The sequence below is a fragment of the Danio aesculapii genome, chromosome 17 (genome assembly GCF_903798145.1).
Source record: "Danio aesculapii chromosome 17, fDanAes4.1, whole genome shotgun sequence".
NCBI classification, from domain to species: Eukaryota; Metazoa; Chordata; class Actinopteri; order Cypriniformes; family Danionidae; genus Danio; species Danio aesculapii.
Window position 1 is genome coordinate 11,926,038 of NC_079451.1, and position 27,947 is coordinate 11,953,984.

The 27,947-nt window shown below is 36.8% G+C and overlaps 2 protein-coding genes across 2 annotated transcripts in view; both read left to right on the top strand.

Moving 5' to 3' along the window:
* The window catches only part of nt5c1ab (5'-nucleotidase, cytosolic IAb), a 20,032-nt gene extending 7,925 nt beyond the window's left edge, over positions 1 to 12,107 (top strand). The window contains exons 2-6 of the mRNA XM_056477528.1: positions 77 to 244; positions 446 to 575; positions 7,194 to 7,316; positions 7,399 to 7,583; positions 9,261 to 12,107. Coding sequence (XP_056333503.1) covers positions 77 to 244; positions 446 to 575; positions 7,194 to 7,316; positions 7,399 to 7,583; positions 9,261 to 9,635 — 981 coding nt within the window. The 3' untranslated portion in view covers positions 9,636 to 12,107. The remainder of the gene's footprint in view (positions 1 to 76; positions 245 to 445; positions 576 to 7,193; positions 7,317 to 7,398; positions 7,584 to 9,260) is intronic.
* Positions 12,108 to 13,819: 1,712 nt separating this feature from the next.
* si:dkey-21a6.5 (keratin-associated protein 16-1) lies at positions 13,820 to 27,408 on the top strand. The gene is made up of 9 exons (XM_056477336.1): positions 13,820 to 14,196; positions 16,614 to 16,772; positions 20,461 to 20,599; positions 20,682 to 20,770; positions 21,952 to 22,015; positions 22,579 to 22,667; positions 22,889 to 23,001; positions 24,405 to 24,561; positions 26,724 to 27,408. The coding sequence occupies exons 1-9, from the start codon at positions 14,148 to 14,150 to the stop codon at positions 26,879 to 26,881; spliced, it is 1,017 nt and encodes a 338-aa protein (XP_056333311.1). The 5' UTR covers positions 13,820 to 14,147; the 3' UTR covers positions 26,882 to 27,408.
* The last annotated feature ends 539 nt before the right edge of the window (positions 27,409 to 27,947 follow it).

The following is a 27,947-nucleotide window of genomic DNA, read 5'->3' on the forward strand; positions in this document are numbered from 1 at the left end:
GCGTTTTTTTAAAAATACATATTTATATATATTTATTTTATTAATAATTATGATATATGTTGTTCTGTTTATTCAGCCCAAGCCTCAGAATGCCATCACCATTGCCGTGTCCTCTCGAGCACTCTTCAATATGGATCTGGAGCAGGACATTTATGAGCAGCAGGGAATGGAGGACTACCTGAACTACCAGATCCAACACGAGATCGAACCATTCGCCCCTGGACCTGCATTCCCCTTCATCAAGGTCAGACCTAATGTTGATGAACATCAGTGTTTAACAATGTTTTATTAAAATAATGTGATAAAACTCTGAAGGGGAAGAAAATCAGCTGGGTGATATGCTCTTAATGATCAAAACTCTTTATTTTTGTCATTTATTAAATTATAGTTCTGCTTAAGCTCTGTAGAGGTAATGATGGATGTGTTATTGGTGTGTGTTGTGCAGGCGGTGGAGGCAGTGAATGCTCGACTCCGAGAGCTTTATCCAGACAGCGAAGAGCTCTTTGATGTGGTTCTTATGACGAGCAATCATGCCCACGTTGGACTCAGACTCATAAATTCAATCAACCATCACCGTAAGTCAAAAGATATTTTTATTGGACAGATACTTAACACAAATAATGAGTCACTTTGAAATGTTTGGTGGTAATTTAATGAGTTGAAAGGAATAGTTCAACCAAAAATGAACATTTACTGTTAATTTATTCTTTTTTTAGGCCACTGAAAATGTAGGTAATTTTTTCCTTCTTCAGTGGAGCACTTCAGTGTTTTTTTTTTTATTGTATCCGTGGTTCTTGGTGACTTGTATAATGCAAATCAATGGTATACCATTTTTGATATTAAAAATAAGGTTCTACATGTTTTTATCTCGGGCAACGCTGTAGCGCAGTGGGTAGCATGTTCCCCTCACATCAAGAAGGTCGCTGGTTTGAGCCTTGGCTGGGTCAGTTGGCATTTCTGTGTGGAGTTTGCATGTTCTCCCCGTGTTCGTGTGGGTTTTCTCCGGGTGCTCCAGTTTCCCCCACAGTCCAAAGACATGTGGTACAGGTGAATTGGGTATACTAAAATTGACCGTGTGTGTGTGTGTGTAGGAGTGTGTGTGTAGGAGTGTGTGTGTAGGAGTGTGTGCGTGTGTAGGAGTGTGTGTGTGTGTGTGTGTGTGTGTGTGTAGGAGTGTGTGTGTGTGTGTGTAGGAGTGTGTGTGTGTGTGTGTGTGTGTGTAGGAGTGTGTGTGTGTGAAGGAGTGTGTGTTGATGGTTCCCAGAGATGGGTTTCAGCTGGAAGGGATTCTGCTGTGTAAAAAACATATGCTGGATAAATTAGCGGTTCATTCTGCTGACCCCAGATTAATAAAGGGACTAAGCCAAAATCTCATCTAGATTGGACTATTGCTACTCACTTTACTTTGGGGTTAGCCAGTCAGCTCTTTCAGTGCTACAACTTGTCCAAAATGCAGCACCCCGTCTTCTGACTGGGACAAAAATGAGGGAGCATTTTACTCCATTCCTACGCTCTTTACACTGGCTGCCTGTTCATTTTAGAGTTGAGTTTAAAATTGTACTTTTTTTTAAACCTCTGTGAGCTTCTGACTTTGTAACAGCCAACCAGACCCCTTTAGTCCTCCAATTAGGATCTGCTGAGTATCCCCAAATCTCAACTTAAATGTAGGGGAGATAATGTTTTCTGGATTTCGACCTCCAGGGTTTGGAATGCTTTAGCACTGTCAATAAGACAAGCACCGTCCATCACCATTTTTAAGTCTAGACTAAAGACTTTTTTGTTCTCAAAGGCATTTAGCTGTTAGGAGGTGTGATTCTTAACCTTTTTGTTGTTGTCTGTCTCCTTTGTGTTTATTTGTTGGAAAGCAGATTCATCAAAAAAAGTTGTCAAAAATGTGCTATCTACATAAAATTGTTATAGTCATTATCAAATCAATCCCTCTGGCTCCCGATGACACACTGATGACTTATGAAGTAAAACGATGGATCTGTGCAAGAAATTGAACATTATTTACTATATGAACAAACACTTCTTTGTGTGTACATGGGAGTAGTGAACGCAAGCTTCCAGTCACTTCATGACATTCCATTCATGAACGACTGAATCTAGTTCAGTCATTCATAATTGTAAATATATATACTCATAAAATATGGCTAAAATAGATTTTACTACTGCTAGGATAGCTCAAAATCTCGATATTTAGGTGATTCTTGAACAGTATATGCAGTGCTCAACATAAATGAGTTCATATCTCACCTCACATATCTTTCTTTTAAATTAACATTTTCTATAGGATACTTTACAATATACACTCAATATACACTCACCGGTCACTTTCAGATTGGTGTGGCTAAGAAAAACTATGCCAAAAAGCTGCAAAACCAGTTTTCAGCTAACGACCCTGCATCAGTGTGGAGAGGCTTAAAAGGTTTCACTAATTACAAGACACCGTCCCCCAGTATCGACAGCAATAAACATCTTGCAAACGAGCTGAATATGTTCTACTGTAGATTTGACACCTCTGACCAGACACCTCACACCCGCCCGGACCATCTCCCTACACAGCCATCAACACCACATCAACACAGCCCGGACAATCTCCCTACACGGCCATCAATACCACATCAACACAGCCCGGACCATCTCCCTACACAGCCATCAACACCTCCAGCCATCTTCCTCTCCGCCCCCTGCACTTCAGATCAGTGAGGATGATGTGCGTCAGATCTTCAGTAAACAGAAGAGAAGGAAAGCACCAGGGCCAGATGGTGTCTCACCAGCATGTCTGAGAACTTGCGCTGACCAGCTGGCTCCCATTTTCTCACAGATTTTCAACAGATCACTGGAACAGCGCAAAGTTCCATCCTGCTTTAAGCGCTCTACTATCATCCCAATCCCGAAGAAGCCAAAGATCACAGGACTCAATGACTACAGACTTGTGTCCTTAACATCTGTGGCCATGAAGTCATTCGAAAGACTGGTGCTAGCATATCTGAAGGACATCACTGGACCCCTGCTGGACCCCCTGCAGTTCGCCTATAGAGCAAACCGGTCTGTGGATGATGCAGTCAACATGGGACTGCATTATACCCTACAACATCTTTGTGGACTTCAGTTCTGCCTTTAACACCATCGTCCCATCACTGCTCGAGTACAAACTGGCCCAGCTCTCTGTTCCTAGCTCTGTCTGTCAATGGATCACCAGCTTTCTGACAGATAGACAACAGCTAGTCAGAATGGGCAAAATCACATCCGACAGCCGCACCATCAGCACTGGTGCCCCCCAGGGATGTGTTCTCTCCCCACTGCTCTTCTCCCTGTACACCAACGACTGCACTGCAAAAGACCCCTCAATCAAACTCTTTAAGTTTGCAGACGATACTACTGTTATCGACCTCATCCAGAACGATGACAAGTCTGCATACAGACAAGAGGTGGAGCGGCTGGCGTTATGGTGCAGATACAACAACCTGGAGCTGAACACGCTCAAAACAGTGGAGATGATAGTGGACTTCAGGAGAAACCCCCCTGCACTCCCCCCACTCACCATCATGAACAGCACTGTGGCTGCAGTAGAGTCATTCAGATTCCTGGGCACCACCATCTCTCAGGATCTGAAGTGGGACATTCACATTGACTCTATTGTGAAGAAAGCCCAGCAGAGACTGTACTTCCTTCGTCAGCTGAAGAAGTTCAACCTGCCACAGGAGCTGCTCATACAGTTCAACTCAGCTGTCATCCAAACCGTCCTCTGCACTTCAATCACTGTCTGGTTCGGCTCAGCTGCCAAAACCGACCTCAGTAGACTACAGCTGTACATACAACTCAACATCCAGGTTTCTTGACTAACCGCATCTGTTTAATGTTTATCATTTTTATTTTATTTTTTTCATATTTATTTTGTGTTGTCACTTGTCACTTTATGTACACTGGAAACTTCTGTAGCCAAAACAAATTCCTTGTGTGTGTGAAGCACACTTGGCAATAAAACTGATTCTGATTCTGATTTATTAGGTACATCTTACTTGTACTGGGTTTTGCCTTCAGAACTGCCTTTAATCCTTTGTGGCATAGATTTAACAAGGTACTGGAAATATTCCTTAGAGATTTTGGTGCTTATTGACATGATAGCATCACGCAGTTGCTGCAGATTTGTTGGCTGCACGTCCATGATGCGAATCTCTCGTTACACCACATCCCAAAGGTGCTCTATTTGGATTGAGGTCTGGTGACTGTGGAGGCTATTTGAGTACACTGTGGTCATAAAGGATTGGACATGGTCAGCAACAATACTCAGGTAGGCTGTATGCTCGATTGGTACTAATGTGAGTGTGCCAAAAAAATATCCCCCACACCATTACACCACCACTACCAGCCTGAACTGTAAATACAAGGTGGGATGGATCCATGCTTTCACATTGTTGATGCCAAATTCTGACCCTACCATCCAAATGTGGCAGCAAAAACCGAGACTCATCAGACCAGGCAACGTTTTTCCAATCTTCTATTGTCCAGTTTTGGTGAGACTGTGTGAATTGTAACCTCTGTTTACTGTTCTTAACTGACAGGAGTGGTACCTGACATGGTCTTCTACTGCTGTGGCCCATCTGCCTCAAGGTTTGATGCATTGTGCGTAAGAGATGCTTTTCTGCATCCCTTGGTTGTAACAAGTAGTTAATTGAGTTACTGTTGCCTTTCTGTCAGCTGGAACCAGTCTGGCCATTCTTCTCTGACCTCTGGCATGAACAAGGCATTTGCACCCACAGAACTGCCGCTCACTGGATATTTTCTTAATTTCGGACCATTCTCCATAAATCCTAGAGATGGTTGTGCGTGAAAATCCCAGTAGATCAGCAGTTTCTGAAATACTCAGACCAGCCCATCTGGCACCAACAAACGTGCCACATTCAAAGTCACTTAAATCCCCTTTCTTCCTCATTCTGATGCTAAGTTTGAACTGCAGCAGATCATCTTGACCATGTCTACATCCCTAAATGCATTGAGTTGCTGCCATGTGATTGGCTGATTAGAAATTTGCGTTAACAAGCAGTTAGACAAAGTGGTTGGTGAGTCTATGTGTGCATATACAATAGATTAGTCAAAATAGTCTGGTCAATAGATTAGTACCAAAACTAGAATTAATCTAACAAAACAACTTCACAATCCAAAATCACAATCCAAAAGAATTGTACAACCAAATTAATATGTTGGGAAAAAAAGATAAACAGGAAAAAATATACATAAAAAATTAACACATAAAAATGTAAAATTTTGTATTCTGTATTTGTAACCAGGGTGTGACACTGACAACAGAGGTGCGGATCCACATGCAGGTTTATTAGCGAGGTCAGGCAAGCAGTGAGCAATACAGGGGCAAACAGATGTATGAGGGCAATCCAGAGTCGTAGTCAAATTAACAGGCAGATGGTCACAAGGCAGGCAGTAAACAGGTTGAAACAAATAAACAAAGGCAAAGGCAGACAAAGGAAACGCGTTGTAATGTCGCTATAGCAGATAACAAGACTCGGCAATGGAAATGAGTGAGTGTGCTGTTTAAATAGTGTGTGTAATCAGTCTTTGACAAGCCTCAGGTGGTGCGAGTGTAATCAGTCAGAATGAGGAAGCATGTGTGTGAGCGAAGTGCTTGTTTGAAAATGTAGTCCAGAAATGGCGGATTTGTAGTCCATAAGTTATTGTGAATGAGATCCAGCGATCTTGGGAGTTACAATCGCTGGTGATCGTGACAGAATTATTTGTTTGTTTTTGTTAGAAAATACTTACAATAAGTAACTTGTTTAAATTTAAATATTGGCCTTTCAATTCCTAAAAATATTAGGTGACCAAGCTATTATTTAAATGGATATAACTGTTTAATAAAACATGATTGTCTGTATTCACAAAGAAATGGATAAATATTTTCAAAAGGGGTTGCGCTCATTCATGCTGTACATCCATATCTTGCAATATAAAAAGTAGACACTTTCTGAAACGTTAATTTAATACTTATATATTTGACTGCCATTTGCAATGCTTCACTGAATTGTAGTTTTTATTTTCATAATAAAGATATATTTATGTACACCAGGGGTGCTCAACCCTGCTCCTGGAGATCTAACTTTCGCTAAAGTCTGTGGACACGCATATCAATATTGCATAATTTTTGTAACACTGTATAACAATAATTAATATTTTTACAGTACTGTGACGGTTGGGTTTAGGGTTGAGGTGGGGGTAGGCATTAATAAAATACAATCTATTGGGTAATTTAATAAATAATATGAATAATACTCAGTAAAGGTAGGGGTAGACGTAGGGCTGGGCCGATTAACGATATTATATCGTATCACAATTAAATTTATGTCAATAACAATAATAAGCTCAGGACTTTTTTACTTTATATTGATCTAAGAGACAATCACACAGCAGAAATGTGCAACAATGAGAATCTAACATGTGTAGCTATTAGATACCGAATTTTCAGCCACTGAAAATGTATCGGCCAATAATATGTTTTGCCATTTAATAAACGACTTATATCAAAATATACATCCTTATTGTTCAATATAGAAAATATTCATCATTTTTGCCATATTGTCCAGGTAGATGTTATTACAATACAATAAATGGTAAATTTAATCGATAATATAAATATTTCTCGTGAACTTCTGGCCACAACCGTATGTGATCTAGCAACAACCATTCCTTCCTGCAAAGTTCCGTTCCAACCCTGATCAAACACACCTGAACTAATTAATCAGGACCTGAACAGCACTGATAATTACAGGCAGGTGTGTTTGATATTGGTTGCAACCAATGAGGTGGCAACTGAAATCTGCAGGACAGTGGATCTCTAGGAGCAGGGTTGGTCACCCCTGATGTACACAGCTCTATTTTCAAATCCAAGTTTTTAATGGTTGGTTTGTTTTATGTTTCATAACACTTTAATAAAGACTTTAATATACCTGTGGGAAAAATAGGAAAAATACAACACTGCTGGAAAAGTGGCTGAGCCTAAAAAAAAAACCTTTTAAGTGCAATTATGCTTCCCTAATAGACTAAATGAGCTCATTGTCCTTATAAATCGATTGTGGTGAGCTTTCCTTTTAGTCCCTTTAGGTTTGCAAGTAGTCCTCTCTATGCAATTATGGGAAAGCCCAAATGATGTCTTGTTTTGTCTGTTTTCCTTTTTATAGAGCTTTTTTTAGAGCGCTTTTGTATGACTGGAGGCAACAGTCCTATTGGTTATCTGAAAGCTTACCACACAAACCTTTATCTGTCAGCTGATTCACTGAAAGTCAGAGAAGCCATTGAAGCAGGTGAGCTGGAGTACTTTGGGGAATTAATTAAGGGAATAATATATAAATACACTAATACTGTTCCTTGTGGAATTCTTGTCAGGAATTGCAGCAGCTACAGTGTTTTCACCTGGAAAAATCACAGAGGTGCCGGAGACCCAGCTGCGTGTGGCCTTTGATGGAGATGCCGTCCTCTTCTCAGACGAGTCAGAGAGAATCTTCAAAGCTCATGGACTTGACAAGTTCTTCGAACATGAGAAAGCCCATGAAAATAAACCTCTGGATCATGTATGTTCAATTTCAAGTACGAAATTCAAGTTTAGAACCACCTGAGTAAGTAAATTATTAACATTTTTGGGTGAACTATTCCTTAAATGCTATGATTGAGACTTTTGGCCACTGTTGTTGCGTTTAAATAGAAACACAAACTATTTAAAAACGAATGTAAAATGTGCTCCGTACAATTGCTCACTACATACAAAGTGACCGCAAATTTGCTAAAGTAAAAAGCAAGCACACACTCAGAATCAATTTCTTCTTGATGCCTGCATTAAACACAATCTCATCTTATATCATTAGAATATCATTACACTACTCAGCTTTTTTGCTGCTGCCATGTTTACTACTGTTTGTGCCAATATAGCAAGGTCACAAAATTCAACTCAGCACCCACCTACTGTTTAAAATGTGTATCTCAAATTCCTTCCCACATGACTGGAATCATTGCACATTTTCATAGATTAAAAATGTTTTTCAAATATCTCTAATATTCGTAGACAAGGGTGCAGAGTTTTAAGCCATGAAGAATAATTCCCTATCAATAAAGTTGGTTATAAAAGATGTGTTTAAGGCAAAGTATGTAATTTTAGCCACTAGAGGGTAAGTATTCACAATAAACAAAGGTGTAGTTTGATGATGTCGTGACTGAGTGTGGAATCATGGGAGTTGTGGTCATCATTAAATCCCATTAAATGAGGTTGATGGAGGAACGAAAGGTTCAAAAAATTATTTTCATGTATGAAGCAGAGTAAAGCTGCTTATGTTTTCCTATTTTCTAGAAAAACCAAACCAGATATCGAGGGTGTATGATGTCATTAGCACGGATATACAACACACAATTCATGTCACTAGTTAAAATTGCTTAATTCTCTGGATTTGAACATTTTTTCAAAACATTTGGTATAACGTAAGTACATAAATCACCAAATACACTTGAAGTCAGAATTATTAGCCCCCCTTTGAATTATTATTATTTTTTTTCCCCAAATGATGTTTAACAGAGCAAGGAAATTTTTACAGTATGTCTGATAATATTTCTTCTTCTGAAAAAAGTCTTATTTGTTTTATTTCGGCTAGAATAAAAGCAGTTTTTAATTTTTTAAAACATTTTATGGTCAAAATTATTAGCCCACTTATGCTATATATTTTTTCAATAGTCTACAGAACAAACCATCATTATGCAATAGCTTGCCTAATTACCCTGTCCTGCCTAGTTAACCTAATTAACCTAGTTAAGCCTTTAAATGCCACTTTAAGCTGTATAGAAGTGTCTTGAAAAATATCTAGTCAAATATTATTTCCTGTCATCATGGCAAGGATAAAGGGAAGCAGTTAGAAATGAGTTATTAAAACTATAAAATCTTTAGAAATGTGTTAAGAGAGAAAATCTTCTCTCTGTTAAAAAGAAATTGGGGGGAAAAATAAACAGGGGGCATATAATTCAGGAGGGCTAATAATTCTGACTTCAACTGTATATAAAGCATTGTTCTTGTGTTTTTTATATATTACAATGAAAAACATTTACATATTGTGCCTTTAAATGCGAAAGAATAGTGACAGCTGGAGGATTTAAATAGTCATATTTCACTCCAAATAGTGTTTGCTTTGAAGTTAGGATGTTGCCACTAGAAAGCAACGATATTATAATTTTGTCAATATTGAATTATTATAACACTTTTCCTATAGGGGCCTCTTAAGGGTTTCCTGGAAGCTCTGGGGAAACTGCAGCAGAAATTCTACGCCAAAGGCCAGCGCTTGGACTGTCCCATCCGCACTTACTTGGTAACAGCTCGCAGCGCTGCCAGTTCTGGCACCCGGGCCCTCAAGACGTTGCGTTCCTGGGGTCTGGAGACAGACGAGGCCCTCTTCCTAGCAGGAGCCCCTAAAGGCCCCATGCTGGAAAAGATCAGGCCCCACATCTTCTTTGATGACCAGATGTTCCACGTGGAGGGAGCTACAGAGCTGGGCACTGTGGCGGCTCATGTTCCCTACGGCATTGCCCAGAAGATTCCTCCAAAGAAAGATGGTAAAAAAGACACGTCAGCCAGGCAGCTGGAGTAAATGATGGTGTGACTCCTTTAAACGTGGCTTTTAAAACCATTAATGTGTACCTTTATAACTGGTCAGATTGGAAGCTAGATAAATTGGATTGAAGTCCACATGAACCGGAAGCTGCAACCATTTTTTTTGTATTGTGACGCTAGGGATGGAGAGTCAACTCCAAAATGCGATTCCTCTACTCTTAATGAACCTAGTACTGGAATTGACACCAGGACAGGAGTCTGTTTTTTTCAAATCCTCCTGAATGAATTAGTAACATGCTACATTTATAAAGTTCATTCTCTAGCACGATGAACACTGAAGGCCCGCTTTGAATGCATGTGCACATGTTTTACGCTTTTGCTTTTGAATTTCATGAGCACGAAACAGAAATCTAAACATCAAGATATTCTACCAAATTCTACCAAATTTTTAAATAAAAATATAGCCAAGGCTAAGTGTTCAAAAACAGGTCTGACTCACTCCTTTTCTTACGGTGTATGCCATCCCATTAACCCTTATTGAATTACAATAATGAATAAATTGCACAAAACAAACAATGATATTTAAAAGTAAAAGTTTAAAAGTAATAGGCTATTTAAAAGTACAATAACAAAAAAATACATTTACGAGAGAGAGAGAGAGAGAGAGAGAGAGAGAGAGAGAGCAAGGTTTTAGGTTTGTTAATGTTTGAATTATTTAAGTTAAACATTTTGTGTAGGGGGTTTAATATTTAATTAGTCATTAAATCGAAAAGAAAATCAAGCTATTCATTATGATTGGGCTGAGCATCAAAAAATAAAGAGAAATGAAAAACCACAGATATGGGTCATGTCTTGCGTGACCGTCCGCTACACTGGATTATTTCGTTCACTCTGGACTTAGTATTCAAGTATCAAAATATTAAGAAGATATTTAGACTATTTTATAATATTTTTTTAAACGTTGTTTGGGCTCAATTGGGGTGTTTTTTTCTTTATTAATGAACTGCTTAATCTTTCTATTAAACATTTTGATAATAAATTGATGTTTTAACTTTGTGTCTCCAAGATTGCAATGTAATTTTCTAAATTATCCAAACTAGACAATAGCTAAAATATGTTGTAAAAAAGTGTAGGCTGATAACTATATTTTTTGATTGCAGATGATTTACTGCTGGTTTTGTCTGACCAGAGGAGAACTGCACAATGTAAAGCTGCAAATGTTGACGCAGTCGCATTGTGTAAAGCCCGATATTATACAGCATGTTTAATTCTTGTGCTATTTTAAGTGAATGTTAATGGAGTCGATTCCATAAACTCCAAAATTAGGAGTCGAGAATCGGAGTCGACTCTAAAAACCCAGAACCAAACACCCCTATGTGACACAGTTCCAAGAGAAACAAAATATTAAAAGAAAACTATGTGCGTGGCTTCTTTTTCTTCTTTGAGCCGATTGGATGTAGTAAAGTAGGTATTTCATTCAGAAAGATCGGGAAAAGTGTTTTCGGGAAAGTTATTACAAACTAACGGACTCTTACTCCTGCTCGCCATTTCTGTTTGTTGTCAAAGCACTGTCAAAACTGACAGATGGAGGGGCATTGTTAAGCATGTTAGCCACGCCCAATACCTCAGACAGATGTAATCGGAGAATTTAACTGAAAACAAGCAAGAAGCAAGCATTTTCAGATTTCGATTAAACATTACCAGGGCAAACAACTTTTTTTGTTTCTTAATGACATGCACCGATGAATTGTTCATCCCAAAACTAGCAATGTGAGCTAACAAAATCAGTATGGTTCGTTTTGAATTCATGTGTACTTTAAACACAATTCCAACTTCCAAAAATGGCTAGTTACAGACTCTCTGCACTGATCAGAGCAGCTTTGAGTTTTATTTAAATTTACATTTAATAAGCCATGATAAAAAGAGAAAGAAAAAATAATGGTTCCAAAATGTGGGCTTCACTACGATGCCTTTCAGCAAACAGTTCCTAATAAAAAACAACTTTGTGTGAGTGTGTGTGGAGCATTTTAAAATTCTAAAGAACATTGTGTGCAATTGAAAGGTTCTGTGGGTGTGAAGCATTCTTTACTGAACTATACATGTCCATACGAATTTTATTTTTAAGAGTGTGTTAGGTTTAATTGTAACATTTAAATTATTATGCCATAGTCTATCTTTTTTGAAACCTAAATGCACCAAATGTTGTGTTGAATATCATGAATATCACTGTTAACACTACTTTATATTGTAATAGCCTTGTTTTGAATGTCTATTTCTGTGATTGTTTAATGTGAAGGGCTGCTACACTATGTATTGTAACCTTTATTTGTGTACTGTATGTATGTGCATTACACAGTGTTTATTAATTAACAAGTCATGTATAGATTTGTTTCAGCTGTTGCTGTTTGTTACCTCTACAGTATGGATGTGAAATCTTTGTGTTACTCAGGGCATGTTCAAGTAAACGTTTTGCACTGAATCCTGAAGAATAAATACAAACTGTTGAAAACATGGAGTATATTCTTTCTTGCTGGAATATGAACGCCTCTGGTGTTTTGGGGTCATTTAAAAAGAAAAATAGAAATAAAGAGAGTCACACTTAATTGTCTGCAACCTAAATCAACCACCATGGGAAAAGAACAGAAAATTCTGAAAAATACTGAGCGATTTTTGGGAAGTTGTAAAATCATCATGCTCAAATAAACAAGGTCATGAGCATGCTTTACAGTTGTGTTTTGTTCTACAAATGTTGACGTTCAAATTAGATTATGGGGAACAAAATGCTTTCTCTGACTTCTGGTTTGTAAAAACTGAAACATAAATTCAATATTTCAGTAAGATTAATAATAAATTAATAATAACCTAGAAAAAAAACATTCAGTTATAATCTCCAAAGAAAAATCCAAATGGTGGTATAATCTGCCTGAATATAAATTGATTTGAAGTATGTTATTTGCTCCATGTTTAACTGGGAATTAAAAAAAAAACCTGAACATTAGATATTTTATATATATATATATATATATATATATATATATATATATATATATATATATATATATATATAATAAAATGTATAATAAATAAACCTTAGGGTGGCGCAGTGGGTAGTGCTGTTGCCTCACAGCAAGAAGATAGCTGGTTCAAGCCTCAGCTGGGTCAGTTGGCATTTCAGTGTGGATGAATGCATGTTTTCCCCGTGTTGGTGTGAGTTTACTCTGGGTGCTCAAGTTCCCCCAGAAGTCCAAAGACATGTGCTATAGGTGAATTGAGTAAGCTAAATTGCCCGTATAGTGTGTGTGAATGAGAGTGTATGGGTGTTTCCCACTGATGGATTGCAGCTGGAGGGCATGCGCTGCGTAAAACATACGGTGGATAAGTTAGCGGTTCTTTCCGCTGTGGTGACCCTACTGAAAAAAACTGCTTAAACCAGCGTTGGCTGGTTTTAGCTGGTTGACCAGCCTGGTTATAGAGGGGTTTTGGCCATTTCCAGGCTGGTTTCCAGCCTGGTCTTAGCTGGTCAGGCTGGAAAATTATCAGCTAAATCTAGCTAAAACCAGCTTGACCAGCCTGGTTTAAGCGGGACATGGCTGGTTTTGGCGGGGCTTCCAGCCTGGCTAGGCTGGTCAAGCTGGTTTTAGATGGTCATCTCCCAGCCTGACCAGCTAAGACCAGTCTGGAAATGGCCAAAACCCCTCTAAAACCAGGCTGGTCAACCAGCTAAAACCAGCCAAGTTTAAGCTGTTTTTTTTTTCTTCAGTATAATAAAGGGATAAGCCGAAAATGAATAAATTAATAAACGGTCAATAACCTAGATTTGTTTAGTGAAATTTTAATGTGTTTAAGTAAACAACTGATTTCATAAAACTGTACATTGATTTCATAAAAGATATGCGATTTCGACGAGTGTGACTGCTAAATTAACCATTTTAACGTAAACAACATAACTGAAATTAAATATAGTACATTATTTTCATAAAATAAGTTTATTATACTATTACGACAAGTGTGACTGCTAAATGAACCATGTCAGCGTGCTAATCACAACCAACCATGTGAGTAAATGACAGAAATTTCCACACTTCTCCAAATTTGAGGAAATAGAGTAAAATGCAGTTACCATGGTAACATTAAGGTCCTGTTGACTGCTTTGGGCGGGACTTCAAATGAATCGCCAGTTGAGAAAGTCTGTGGTTTGGACCTTTATTCGCTCTCAGCTGGACCAGCTGAGCTGGTTAATGTGTCACCATTAACTTAGCTTTAAATATCACGATTAACTTCTGGGTGTTGCTCAGCTCCCTTCGTGTGTATAAAACTTGTACAATGTTGGTGATAGTAAGGTGCTAATAAATAGTTCCTGTCTGTTTAGGAATGTGACTTGATCACATGATTAGCGTCATATGACATTGATGAGCCTTCGGAAAAAGGGAATGAGAAAAGAAATCTTCAACAGTTGCTACTAAACACACGGTTTTACTAAACACTGTCGTCTAGCGGGATGAATTCAGACGGATAAACAGATGTGGGACGCTTGAAGTAAATCTGGATCATGGACCGTTTGGGAATTGTGTCTGTTCTCGCCACCGCTTGCATTTTAGGTAAGTTTCCGATTGACAAAATTAGACTTTTAACACGCTCTTTTTTAGGCTTTTTACCATTAAGCTGACATTTTAAAACGTAATTGTCCTAGAAGATAGGACGTTTGGTTTCTTGTTTTATGTTCTTGTTCATGTTTTAACCTAATGTTTCTATAGCAAAACTTAAACTTACACAGGTAAAGGGGTTGTGTATTTGTGTTGACTTAAAATAATAGATAATTATAACACTTTAGCTTTTAGTTTTTGCAGTTTACTTAGTCCATTGGTGTGAGAAATTGTTACCAAACTTAAAATACAAACATTACAGACTATTGGTTTATTATTTAGTATCAGATGCAGCAGTTTTCAATACAGAGACACCATTAGTTTATATTTGAGGATTTTTCCAACAGCATTCTTCCTAACAACTGATTACTATCAGCTCTGACCCAACAAATCTTGCAAATTTTAGGACAAAATTAATAACAGAAGCAGCTCTGCGGTATAGTAAACAAAGACAGTACTGTGGTTATTGACCTGCAGTGACATATTTTTTATGGTTTTATGACCTTTGATTAACTTAACAAAAACCATGTGACTCATCAAACTTCTACAGTTCCTTGTTTTCAAAGACGTTGTTTAAAAGTACTGTAAACTTCATTAGTTTCTCATTAGGAAAAAAGTGCAAAAGAGAACAAACAGAATTGGTTTCTTGGCCCTTCGTTTGTTCTTAGTGTTTCTGGAGAGAAATCAAGTCATATGACTGCCCTCTGAATAATTTTATTTTTCCAGTGGGTGCTTGTGGCGCTGAGGTTGATCGGCCTCATGGCTAATGTGATTACATTCACAATAAAGACTCTGTTTGCCTTTCTGGTGATGGTTAACATCCATGCTGTGCCATTTACATTACACACCAGCAGACGATAAAACAAACACACACAGACTAAGAAATGTGAGCATAGTTTATCTGATGTTGTTATAATCCATGTAGAAGTTGAGTGTTGAGATAAAATGGGCGAGAAATCTCATACCATCGTAACTGCTTTCTGTGAAAACTTGTTCAAAAGTTTTGGATGTTTTTGTTTTTGATGCCCGGTCGAAGATCTAGTATAAACAATAATTTTGTAAAACAATTTGTCTATTCCTTATTATATACTACTATATATATATATATATATATATATATATATATATATATATATATATATATATATATATATATATATATATATATATATATGTATATATGTATAAATAAATAAATAAATAAATAAATAAATAAATAAAAAGAGAAAGTGTGAAAGGAAAATTCTCTGGTGGAATGCATAAAATAAGCTATATTTGTTTTTAGATATTTCATGTTGCATGTGCTCTACGAATGACTAAATAGTCTTTATAAATACTTTAAAAAAGCAGTTCCTCTTAAACTATATGGTAATTTGCACATACTCGCAGTAAACAGGAATTCTGCAACCATGTATTGAAGATTGGGGGGAGGGGGTGGGGGGGTTCCGTTTGTTCTATGAAGAAAAGAAATTGAGTGCCAAAAGAAATTACAGGTCTAGTTCCAATCTGAAAGTTGTCATTAGGCCTGCATGATCAATCATTTTTAAACTCAAATTGCAATTTGAAAGGGTGCGATATTTATTATTTATTAAAAAAAAAATTTAACTGCAAAAGATGCAGTTATTTTGATGCGCTATTAAATATGGTAACAAGCATATCGTTTTTGAAAGTTCTGACAGTTCGTAAGCACACTATCCTGAACAATGTGAAAAATGTAACACAAGTATAAAGGTTTTTAAGGTTTTATATATATATATATATATATATATATATATATATAGATAGATAGATAGATAGATAGATAGATAGATAGATAGATAGATAGATAGATAGATAGATTTTTAAGATTTTACATAAAATAAATATAATTACATTTAAAATACTGTAGTTATTATCTTAATTTGTCATGACACCTGACAACTTTATTGCAAAACAATGTTTAAGAGGTTTTATATAAACCGTATACTAGTGTAGCATACTTTGCAATTATGCTTGGTCTTTCTTTGGTGCTGTTAAAACCTTCAAATCAAACCTGTAGCGTTTTTATGAAATGGTAGTAAGTCACATTTTAAATCGCAAATCAAATTTTTGATCAGATAAATCACAATTAGTTTTTGTGCAGCCCTACTATCATTTTGAACTATTTGCAAATATCATTTTACAATAGTCACACATGTGTTGCACAGGTTCGAATGACCATAAATTGTTGTCCATTTAAAACATTTACAAGCCACTTTTATAGAAAATGAACAGCATGAACATTTTTCAAAATGTTATTTTCTTTCTTTTATTTCTACAGAAGACTGTTTTGAGTCTTTCAAAGTGTTTAGTTCAGTTTTTTTCCATAATTTGATTGGTTTGTGGTTGTGTAGGAGTGGTGAAGAGTCAGACAACCCTCAGTCCTGCAGTGACCATTTCCACAGTCAGTGCAGACGTGAGCACTGCGGCTCCCAGCACAACAGGACCCAGCTGCTCCATCCTCAACACCTCCACCTGCGCTGCCTGCGCTCCAGGCTCTTACTATAATAATGGTAGGAGATTCTTATGTAAAAAGACACCCCTAATCCAGAACTGCCCGGCAACCACCCAGTTGGCAATACACACAATTATACTTTTAGAGAATAAATAGCTCAAAATCACTTACTACTGGATTCCAGGTCATGAGTAGGCCCACACGCAACCTGCGCGTGCAGAAATCTGCAGATATTTAGCGCATCATTGAGTCTATTTTTTTACTTGTGTAAATGTGTGTAAATTTATATTAATTCAGTTTTTATATACATTTCAGTAATATTGTTGACTAATATGAAAATGTTCATATGATTTATTTAGATTACAAAAAGTAAAGTAATATTTTCTGTCTTTTAGTAGATGAGAGAGACTTGAAGTGTTGAGAGACTTGAAGTGTTTCTTACATTGTAAATGAAAGTTAAAAAGGTATATTTTTTTTTCTTATATTATATTTGAGTTAAGATACTCACAAAATGATTTCACATAAATCCACAGATTTTTTTTTTACAAAATTTTCTGCAGAAATATAAAAAAAATTTGTCTGGCCCAAGTCATGAGTTTTGTTAATGAACTAGTCAATAAGGCAGAGAAAAAATATACAGTATATATTTATCTGTGTGTAACAATGTTTAATTTCTCCCTTTTATCTAAAACGGGGGCGGCGCAGTAGGTAGTGCTGTTGCCTCACAGCAAAAAGGTCGCTGGGTCGCTGGTTCGAGCCTCAGCTCAGTTGGCATTTTTGTGTGGAATTTGCATGTTCTCCCTGCGTTCGCGTGGGTTTCCTCTGGGTGCTCCGGTTTCCCCCACAGTCCAAAGACATGGGGTACAGGTGAATTGAGTAGGCTAAATTGTCCGTAGTGTATGAGTGGAAGGGCATCCGCTGCGTAAAAATGTGCTGGATAAGTTGGCGGTTTATTCCGCTGTGGCGACCCCGGATTAATAAAGGGACTAAGCCAAAAAGATAATGAATTAATAAATGAATGAATCTAAATTCGACATTTAATTTGTATATATTCGAAAAAAGCCAAGTGGAATGAGATGACTGTACACATTATAAAACAAACATATATGGAAGAAATAATTCAGATTTTATTTTTGAGACAAGACAGGACCAAACTGTCAATGCTAGATACCGAGTTGTTTACTCTAAGTTGACTCATTTGTGTTTATTAAAGAAAGATGCTCAACAACAACTGAAAATCTAGTGTGTTTTAATGTAAAATGTGTGTGTGTATATATACAGTTGAAGTCAGAATTATTTGGCCCCTGAATTATTTGCCCCCGTTTATTTTTTTCCCCCAATTTCTGTTTAACGGAGAGATTTTTTTCAACACATTTCTATACATAATAGTTTTAATAACTCCTTTCTAATAACTGATTTATTTTATCTTTACCATGATGACAGTAAATTTTATTTATTTATTTATATATATATATATATATATATATATATATATATATATATATATATATATATATATATATATATATATATATATATATATATATATATATATATATATATATATATATATATATATATATATATATATATATATATATATATATATATACATATACATATACATATACATATACATATACATATATATATATATACATATACATATACATATATATATATATATATATATATATATACATACATACATACATACATACATACATACACATATATATATATATATATATATATATATATATATACATACATATACGTGTATGTGTGTGTATATATGTATGTATGTGTGTATATATATGTATGTGTGTATACATACATGCATGCATACATACATATACATGTGTGTATATATACATATACGTGTGTGTGTGTGTATATAGATATGTATATGTGTGTGTGTGTGTGTATGTATATACAGCTCTCTGTTCCTAGCTCTGTCTGTCAATGGATCACCAGCTTTCTGACAGATAGACAGCAGCTAGTCAGAATGGGCAAAATCACATCCGACAGCCGCACCATCAGCACTGGTGCCCCCCAGGGATGTGTTCTTTCTCCACTGCTCTTCTCCCTGTACACCAACGACTGCACTGCAAAAGACCCCTCCATCAAACTCATTAAGTTTGCAGACGACACTACTGTTATCGGCCTCATCCAGAACGGTGACGAGTCTGCATACAGACAGGAGGTGGAGCGGCTGGCGTTATGGTGCAGATACAACAACCTGGAGCTGAACACGCTCAAAACAGTGGAGATCATAGTGGACTTCAGGAGAAACCCCCCTGCACTCCCCCCACTCACCATCATGAACAGCACTGTAGCTGCAGTAGAGTCATTCAGGTTCCTGGGCACCACCATCTCTCAGGATCTGAAGTGGGACATTCATATAGACTCTATTGTGAAGAAAGCCCAGCAGAGACTGTACTTCCTTTCAGCTGAGGAAGTTCAACCTGCCACAGGAGCTGCTCGTACAGTTCTACTCAGCTGTCATCCAATCCATCCTCTGCACTTCAATCACCGTCTGGTTCGGCTCAGCTGCCAAAACCGACCTCCGTAGACTACAGCGAATAGTCCGGACTGCTGAACGAATCACTGGCACAACCCTTCCTACACTTCAAGAACTGTACTCTTCCAGAGTGAGTAAAAGGGCTCGCAAAATCACTCTGGACGCCTCACACCCAGCACACTACCTGTTCGAACTGTTACCGTCTGGTCGGCGCTTCAGAGCACCAAGCACAAAAACAGCCAGACACAGGAAAAGTTTCTTTCCTCAGGCTGTCTACCTTATGAACAGTTAAATATTCCCCTACTGTGCAATAAATATGTGCAATACTTTCTCATACGCACTTGTACACAGCACCTTGTATCAATATACAATGCAATACTTTCTACATTCGCACTTGTACACAGCACCTTATAACCTGTATATTTATAACAATCTGTACATACAACTCAACATCCAGGTTTCTTCACTAACCGCATCTGTTTAATGTTCATCATTTTTTTATTATTATTTTATTTTATTTTTTTGTATTGTTATTATTTTTCTGTGTTGTCACTTTATGTACACTGGAAGCTTCTGTAGCCAAAACAAATTCCTTGTGTTTGTGAAGCACACTTGGCAATAAAACTGATTCTTATATATATATATATATATATATATATATATATATATATATATATATATATATATATATATATATATATATATATATATATATATATATATATATATATATATATATACATGCATGCGCGCACACACACACACACACACACACACACACACACAGTATTTGTGTGTTAGTATTATCTCTTTATGAAGTTATGTAGCTAATGTGTTTTATATATTTATTATCAATTCATCACAACTTGCATGTTTTTTTTTTACTCTTTTCTATAAAGCTTTACAGAATAGACAGTCACCAATATGTAGCTTTGTGTTCTTGCATGAATATTCTTTGATAGTATAACATTTAAAAAGAGAGAAAAAACAATAACAATGATGAAAATCACACACTCACAAATAGATAACATGCACGTTCCTATTTGTCATATTTATGACTCTTCTTTGTTTTGATATTTGCAATGTCATTTTTTTCTCCAGTGTTTCTTCAAAAGAATTGTGACTGGTGCATTTAACAGCTTAAGAATGCATTTTGTCTTTTATTTTGATTCTATGTTGTCTTCGGATTTGTGGAATGTTTGTGTTTTTCCTGTGTCCTCAGAGACTCTGCTGTGTTCTTGCTGTCCTGACGTGGGCCTGTGTGTGTCTCCCGAAGCCTGTCTTCTCTGTCTTCCGGGTTTCTATCAGCCTCTAGCAGGACGGCAGGGATGTCTGCCCTGTTCATCTGGCTTTTACAGCAAGTGAGTGGAGAAACTATTGTGTTGTTTGTTCGAAGCATAAGAAATCTTCCAACACCAAAGCTCTAACCATTTTTGTGATTAGTTCCACTGGAAGCCCTGTCTGCCAGGCTTGTCCTACTGGTTCCTACAGCAATAACACAGGATCTGTGTCCTGCAGACCCTGCACACCAGGTAACAACTAAGTGCGTTTCATTTAACTTGGTTATTGCTTTATAGGAGAACTTTTAGTAGTAAGATAAAATGTTAAAATAAAATACAGGTTTTACTTAAATCATTTGACATATAATAAAATTTAAAATAATAGCCATATATTCATTTCCCAGTGATGGGTTGCAGCTGGAAGGGCATTCGCTGCGTGAAATGTATGCTGGATAAGTTGGCGGTTTATTCCACTGTGGCGACTCCCAGATTAATTAAGAGACTAAGCTGGAAAGACAATGAATGAAAATAAATGAGCCATACAGTGCATCCTGAAAGTATTCATAACGCTTCACTTTTTCCACATTTGTTTATGTTACAGCCTTATTCCAAAATGTATTAAATTAATTTATTTCCTCAAAATTCTTCACACAATACCCCATAATGACAATGTGAAAAAAAGAGGTTTTTTTTTTTTAAATTGTTGCAAGTTTATTAAAAATTGAAAAACCTGAAAAATCACATGTGCATAAGCATTCACAGCCTTTGCTCAATACTTTGTTGATGCACCTTTGGAAGCAATTACAGCCTCAAGTCTTTTGAAAATGATGCCCAAGCTTGGCACACCTGTCTTTGGGAATTATTGCCCATTCCTCTTTGCAGTACCTCTCAAGCTCTATCAGGTTGGATGGGAAGCGACAATGTACAGCCATTTCCAGATCTCTCCAAAGATGTTCAATATGATTTAGGTCTGGGCTCATCTTTCTCTCTATCCTGACTAGTCAGAGGTCAACAGACAATTCCTTTATCTTCATGCTTGGTTTGTGCTTTGACATGCACTGTCAACCCTGGGACCTTATATAGACAGGTGTATGCCTTTTCAATTCATGTCCAATCAACTGAATTTACCACAGGTGAACTCCAATTAAGCTGCTGAAACCTCTCAAGAATGATCAGTGGAAACAGAATGTACCTGAGCTCAATTTAGTGCTTTTTTTTTTTCTTTAAATAAATTTGCAACAATTTCAAAAACTCTTTTTTTTTCACATTGTCATTATAGAGTATTGTGTGTAGAATGTTGAAGGTAATAAATGAAATTAATTCATTTTGGAATAAAGCTGTAACACAAAAAAGTGGAAAAAGTGAAGCGCTATGAATACTTTCCGGATGCACTTTATATAGATAAACACTTTTGTTTTTTTTAATTGCTTCAGGTTTCTACTCCTCTTCACGAAATTCAACATTATGTAGCCCATGTCCACAAGGCACATACTGCAAGTAAGTTCTGAACCCTGCACTCTAAATATCTCAGGGTATGAAGAATAGCCACTTAATGCGACCATAAGTAAGACTTAGCTAGCGAGAATAATTAATATTTTAGTTTCTTTAAGAAATGGCTGTTTAAATAAATAGTTTTAGGGAGTCCTTATACTGTATATCTTCTTGATATTTTCAGATTTAGGTGCAGAATTTTAATGCATTTTTTGTTCTGTTAAAGCTTCAGTTCACCCAAAATGTAAAATTTACTCTCCCTTTAGTTGAACACCAAAAGAAGATATTTTGAAGCAAGCTGAAAACCTGTATCCATTGACTTCCATAGTAAAAAAACAAACAAATGAAAGTCAATGGTTACAGATTTCTAACATTTTCCAAAATTTCTTCTTTAGTGTTAAACAGAAGAAAAAAAAACTCATAAAGGTTTTAAACAAGTAAAGTGTGAGTAAATTATGACAGCATTTTTATTTTTGGTTGAAATATCCCTTTAATAGCCATGTCATTGGAACTGCATGCACATTTATATTGATTTGTTGTAAAAGTTCTCCCATTCTGTGCACTGTAAGTTCCTCCAGTTGTACCAAGTGCCCGATCTGTCCTGCCGGGTCAGAGGCTTTACAAACCGCTTCCAAAGAATGTACACTCTGCCGCCCAGGTATCTTATTATCCACATTAAATGATCATGCAAACTACTGGAACACAGCTGTAATGATAGTATAAAAGTCATGTTATAAAAGCTGCCCTGAAAACATGAAATTAGTCATATTACCTTGACATGAATAAGTTTTGTCATAGTTTAGTGCATGAAGGAAGGTCTTTGTTGAATTAGTAAATCGCAAATTTCTGAAACTTGTATGAATTCAATATTTCTGACAGGAATGCACAAGCCTTCCTATCAGAGCATGTGCCAGATTTGCAGCAGCGGTTTCTATCAGATCCGCTGGGGTCAGGAGAACTGTGACCTGTGTCCTGAAAACCACTACTGCCCCGTGAGTGTTTACTTCCTCTAACCACACACAAATACTGTATTTACTGTTGACTTGTTGCCCTTGGGATGACTTGGGACCAAAATTGGACTTCCAAATTCTTCATGTTTTTAAAAGAATCCTCTTCTGTTTTGAGGCTGCATTTATTTGATTATAAATACAGTAAAAACTGTCAAATTGTGACATATTATTACAACTTAAAATGGTAATGTTTAATGTCGTCTAAAAATGTATGGGCTGCTATTTCTGTAGAAATTGTGATACAGTACACTTAAAAATGTGTTCACTTTATGTATCAGGGAGACATTACATTGTTCAAGAATGAATTTAATCACATGTATAATGTAAAAAAAGAAAATTTATTTAAAATAAAATCTTTTGATCTTTCTTTTCATCACAGTGTCTCATTAAGTCAAATGATTCTCAGTTTAGACAACTATTAAGCAGGGCAAAAATGCTGATAATTGATAATTTTATGCTTCTAATAATGATTTCTGATTGATCACGTGACATTTAAAGACTGGAGAATGATCCTGAAAATTCAGCATCGAATCACGTAAATTAAAATTTTTATTAAATACATTTTTAATCGTAATAATATTTCTTTTAAAAGCATTAAAAAAACATACTGATCCCAGACTTTTAACTGGTAGTGTAGTGTCAGTATTTTTATACTTCAGCTTAAAGGAACACTTCTTTTTTTAATAGGCTAATTTTATAGCTATAATTAAATGGTTTACCATTTTTTTTATCTATTCATCCGATCTTCAGGTCTGCTGGGAGCATTTTTAGCTTAGCTTAGCATAAATCATTGAATCTGATTAGACCATTAGCATCTCGCTCAAATAAATGTTTAAATCAGTTTTGATAATTCTTCTCTTTACACCTCGACTCTTCTGGAGTTATAATAATGTAATAAATACAAAAGAAAATGCTATTTTCTAGGCAAATAAGGTAATTTTGCCGTAATAATCAAGGAACTTTGGTACCGTACCATGGCTTCAGAATGTGCAATGATATTACAGTTTTAACCCACAATGTAGCTTACAGAGTCAAGCTTTAAATAGTAAAATTATCAAAATCTTTTTTTGATTGTTTTTGAGAGAGTTGGTAATGGTCTAATCCGATTCAATGATCTATGCTAAGCTAAGCTAAAAGTGCTCCCGCCAGACCCGTAGATCGGCTGAATAGATAAAAAATGGTAAAAAGTTGTATATTTCCTAAAAAGTTGTGTGTTCCTTTTAACAAGGGCTCATTTATTGCACTGAGCAAGTGACGCGGAGTAGACAAAAAAAAAAAAAAAGTCAAAAGGGTCTCAAGGTGGTGGTTATAAGAGATTCATTTGAACGCATGTCAATATACCAAGTGGAACAGGGCCTAAATGTGCCATTTTCTTTCTATCCCAGAGCCCTGATGTAAATCCGATCCAGTGTCCCGCTGATGCGTTCTGTCCTGAGGGCAGCTCTGCTCCTGGTTACTGCATGGAGACCTTCTTCAGGAAGGCAGGCGAGACGTGTGAACTCGCTCCAGTCACCATTGCACTGCTTGTTATTGGAGGAGGAGGTATGGATGTTTGAATCATCACTGAATTGCACTTTTGTTCCCAAACCCAAAGGTGAAAATGACAATTTTACGGATAAAATTCTTGCTAAGCTCCGCCCACTTCAGATACGGTCAAATGACTGGAATTTCACTGATAAAGAACATGCTCATATTGGTGTCATTTTCAATCCAAGCAGTTTTTTGTTGGAAATCTGCTGTAACACTTGCTTTAAATTGTTCATGGTTTCTGATGTTTTAGCGGAAATTAATGGATTTTTCCACTAAATCGTTTATTAAAAATAAATAAAATAATAATAATAATAAAAACTACTGTGTCGTGAGCTTATATTAATGCAATAATTTTAGTTGTTATTATACTTATTAATTGGTCATTTTTAGGATTATTATTGATCAGAATTGTGTTCTTAAGCTATGTTTTTTTTTTTTTTTTTTAGATCATTAATATAAACTTAACGGACGCTTTATTAGGTACACCTGTCCAACTGCTCGTTAACGCAAGTTTATAATCAGCCAATCACATGGCAGCATTTCAATGCATTTAGGCATGTAGAGGGTCAAGATGACCTGCTGCAGTTCAAACTGAGCATCAGAATGTGGAAAAGTTTTTCAGAAACTGCTGATCTATTGTGATTTTTCACACACAACCATCTCTAGGGTTTACAGAGAATGGTCCAGTCAGAGGAGAATGGCCAGACTGGTTCCAGCTGATAGAAAGGCAACAGTAACTCAAATAATCACTCGTTACAACCGAGGTATGCAGAAGAGCATCTCTGAATGCACAACACGTCCAACCTTGAGGCAGATGGGTTACAGCTGCAGAAGACCACACCTGGTCCCACTCCTGTCAGCTAAGAACAGGAAACTGAGGCTACAATTCACACAGGCTCACCAAAATTGGACAACAGAAGATTGGAAAGCCGTTGCCTGGTCTGCTGAGTCTTGATTTCTGCTGCGACTTTCGTATTGTAGGGTCAGAATTTGGCATCAACAACATGAAAGCATGGATCCATTCTACCTTGTATCAACGGTTCAGGCTGGCACACTTTGAGCCCATTAGTACCAACTAAGCTTTGTGTCAATGCCATAGCCTACCTGAGTATTGTTGCTGCCCATGTCCATCCCTTTATGACCACAGTGTGCCCATCTTCTGATGGCTACTTCCAGCAGGATTACAAGCCATGTCATAAAGCGAGAATCATCTGAGACTGGTTTCTTAAACATGACAATGAGTTCACTGTACTCAAATGGCATCCACAGTCACCAGAGCTCAGTCCAATAGAGCACCTTTGGGATGTGGTGGAACGGGAGATTCGCATCATGGATGTGCAGCCGACAAATCTGCTTCAACTGTGTGATGCTATCATGTCAATATGGACCAAAATCTCGTAATATTTCCAGTGCCTTGTTGAATCTATGCCACTAAGGATTAAAGGCAGTTCTGAAGGCAAAAGGAGGTTCAACCCAGTACGAGTAAGGTGTACAAAATAAAGTGGGCGGTGAGTGTAGATCTTATTAACATTTATAGAATATATTAATGTATAGAAACGGTTTTAAATGAAAATTACTGCAAATTATTGCCAATATGGTCCACATATTTTATTCTGTTCATTGAAATAATTATTGGACAAACAGAGCAGTAAAATGTATTTTTTTGCTGAAATCTGGTCGCCCTAAAGACAACCTTTAAAAGCTCCTTATATTTACTTCACCTTCATTCATTTTACATCATTGCAATTTAGGTCTAATTTAGTTCTATAAATGTATAATAATGAAATAAGTTGGATTTAATCATAAAATATTCTTCTTGGATAATAAAACATCTGAGAATACATCTGTGGTGTTAAATTTCATGACACTGTCTACTCTACCTTATAAAATATTGTTATATTATAATCTACATGCAGTTCCCAGCACAAGGTTGATTTGTGCATTAAATGAATCAAGTGTTTATTCATTTCAGCTAAACGTAACCTATCCTTTATTAACATCCATTATAAAAAGGCCTCTGGTCCTCTACGGCATTATCTATTAGCGTTTTTCAGTTTGCAGGCAATAATAAGCTAAATTAAAATAATTGAGGATCCTTTGTATATTTCAGATATAGAAAATGTTCATGTTTCTAGTTTTACTCAACCTGATTTTCTTTCAATCCTCCTCCACAGTGGGTCTTCTCTTCATCATTGTTTTGGTTCTGCGGAGAAGAAGAGATAATGACAGTGAACTGTCCCTGGCCCGGACGCCCCTCCTGCGCAAAGATCGGCCTCCGGGACGCTTCTATGGGATCCCCTGTGACGCGGAGCCAGTTTATGCCGGGTGGTGACATTACTGTGTACAATGAACCAATTCCAGCTGCACATATTTGGTCCGAACGTTTGATCTTTTACTGAACCGTCCTAAGCTTTATGTTGGTACGATGCTATTAAATATTTAATGAATGAAGACGCACTTTTCTGCATCCCAGTTTTAAAAGCATTTACTACTGGCCATATTGTGGAGCTATAGATCCTGATGGCGATACGTCTGACTGCTTTTTGAGTTTGGAAAGTATGAGAAACCACTCAGTATTTTGTTTTGGGGGGGGGGGGGGGTGTTTTTCTTTTCTGTTTGCATGGGATATTAGGTTAAGCACTGAAATTTTTTGGCACATTATGCTATTTTTGTGCACTTGTGGTACCACTACATTTGACTACCTGGGCTCCTCGAGGTGCATTGTATTATATCTGCAGTTTTTGTATTTGATGTGACGTCACACATGACTTTTAAAAAATTTTTGAACCAGTTCCAGGGTCGAATACTGGAATAAACGGCTTTGCACAACTTTGAAATAAAAGTGTAGTGTCTCTGTGAGCGATTGATGGGTGATTCTTTCAACTTCCAGTGTTTAGGGGTGATATTAGGCATATTGGGCCACTTTTTTTGTTAATCAAGATTTTGTTGAATTGATGTATAAAATATAATTGTTCAGACCCTACAGGTTTTGAAACATTAGCTGCCCCACATTTTTTTGAGATGGCACTATTCAGGTAAAATGGGCCGGCTGTTCAGCAAAAATGGGCCAGTCAAACTACAAAGTAAAATTCTGATCAAATACATTTAATTATGTTTATTTCCATAATGTAAATCAGGGGTCACCAATCTCGGTCCTGGAGGGCTGGTGTCCCGGCAGGGTTTAGCTCAAACTTGCCTCAACACACCTGGCTGGGTGTTTCAAGTATACCTAGTAAGACCTTGATTAGCTCGTTCAGGTGTGTTTGATTAGGGTTGGAGCTAAAATCTGCAGGACACCGGCCCTCCAGGAACAAGTTTGGTGACCCCTGATGTAAATGAACACTGCATTTAAATTGCATTAAAAGTTTCTCTTTGAATTGGATGAAATGAAACATTAA

Excerpts from the sequence above, each read along its gene's own strand:
- si:dkey-21a6.5 (XM_056477336.1), top strand. The coding sequence starts at position 14,148 with ATGGACCGTTTGGGAATTGTGTCTGTTCTCGCCACCGCTTGCATTTTA. Across the intron at positions 16,773-20,460 it reads AGGCTCTTACTATAATAATG|AGACTCTGCTGTGTTCTTGC; the intron begins GTAGGAGATTCT and ends CTGTGTCCTCAG. Across the intron at positions 20,771-21,951 it reads CTGCAGACCCTGCACACCAG|GTTTCTACTCCTCTTCACGA; the intron begins GTAACAACTAAG and ends TAATTGCTTCAG.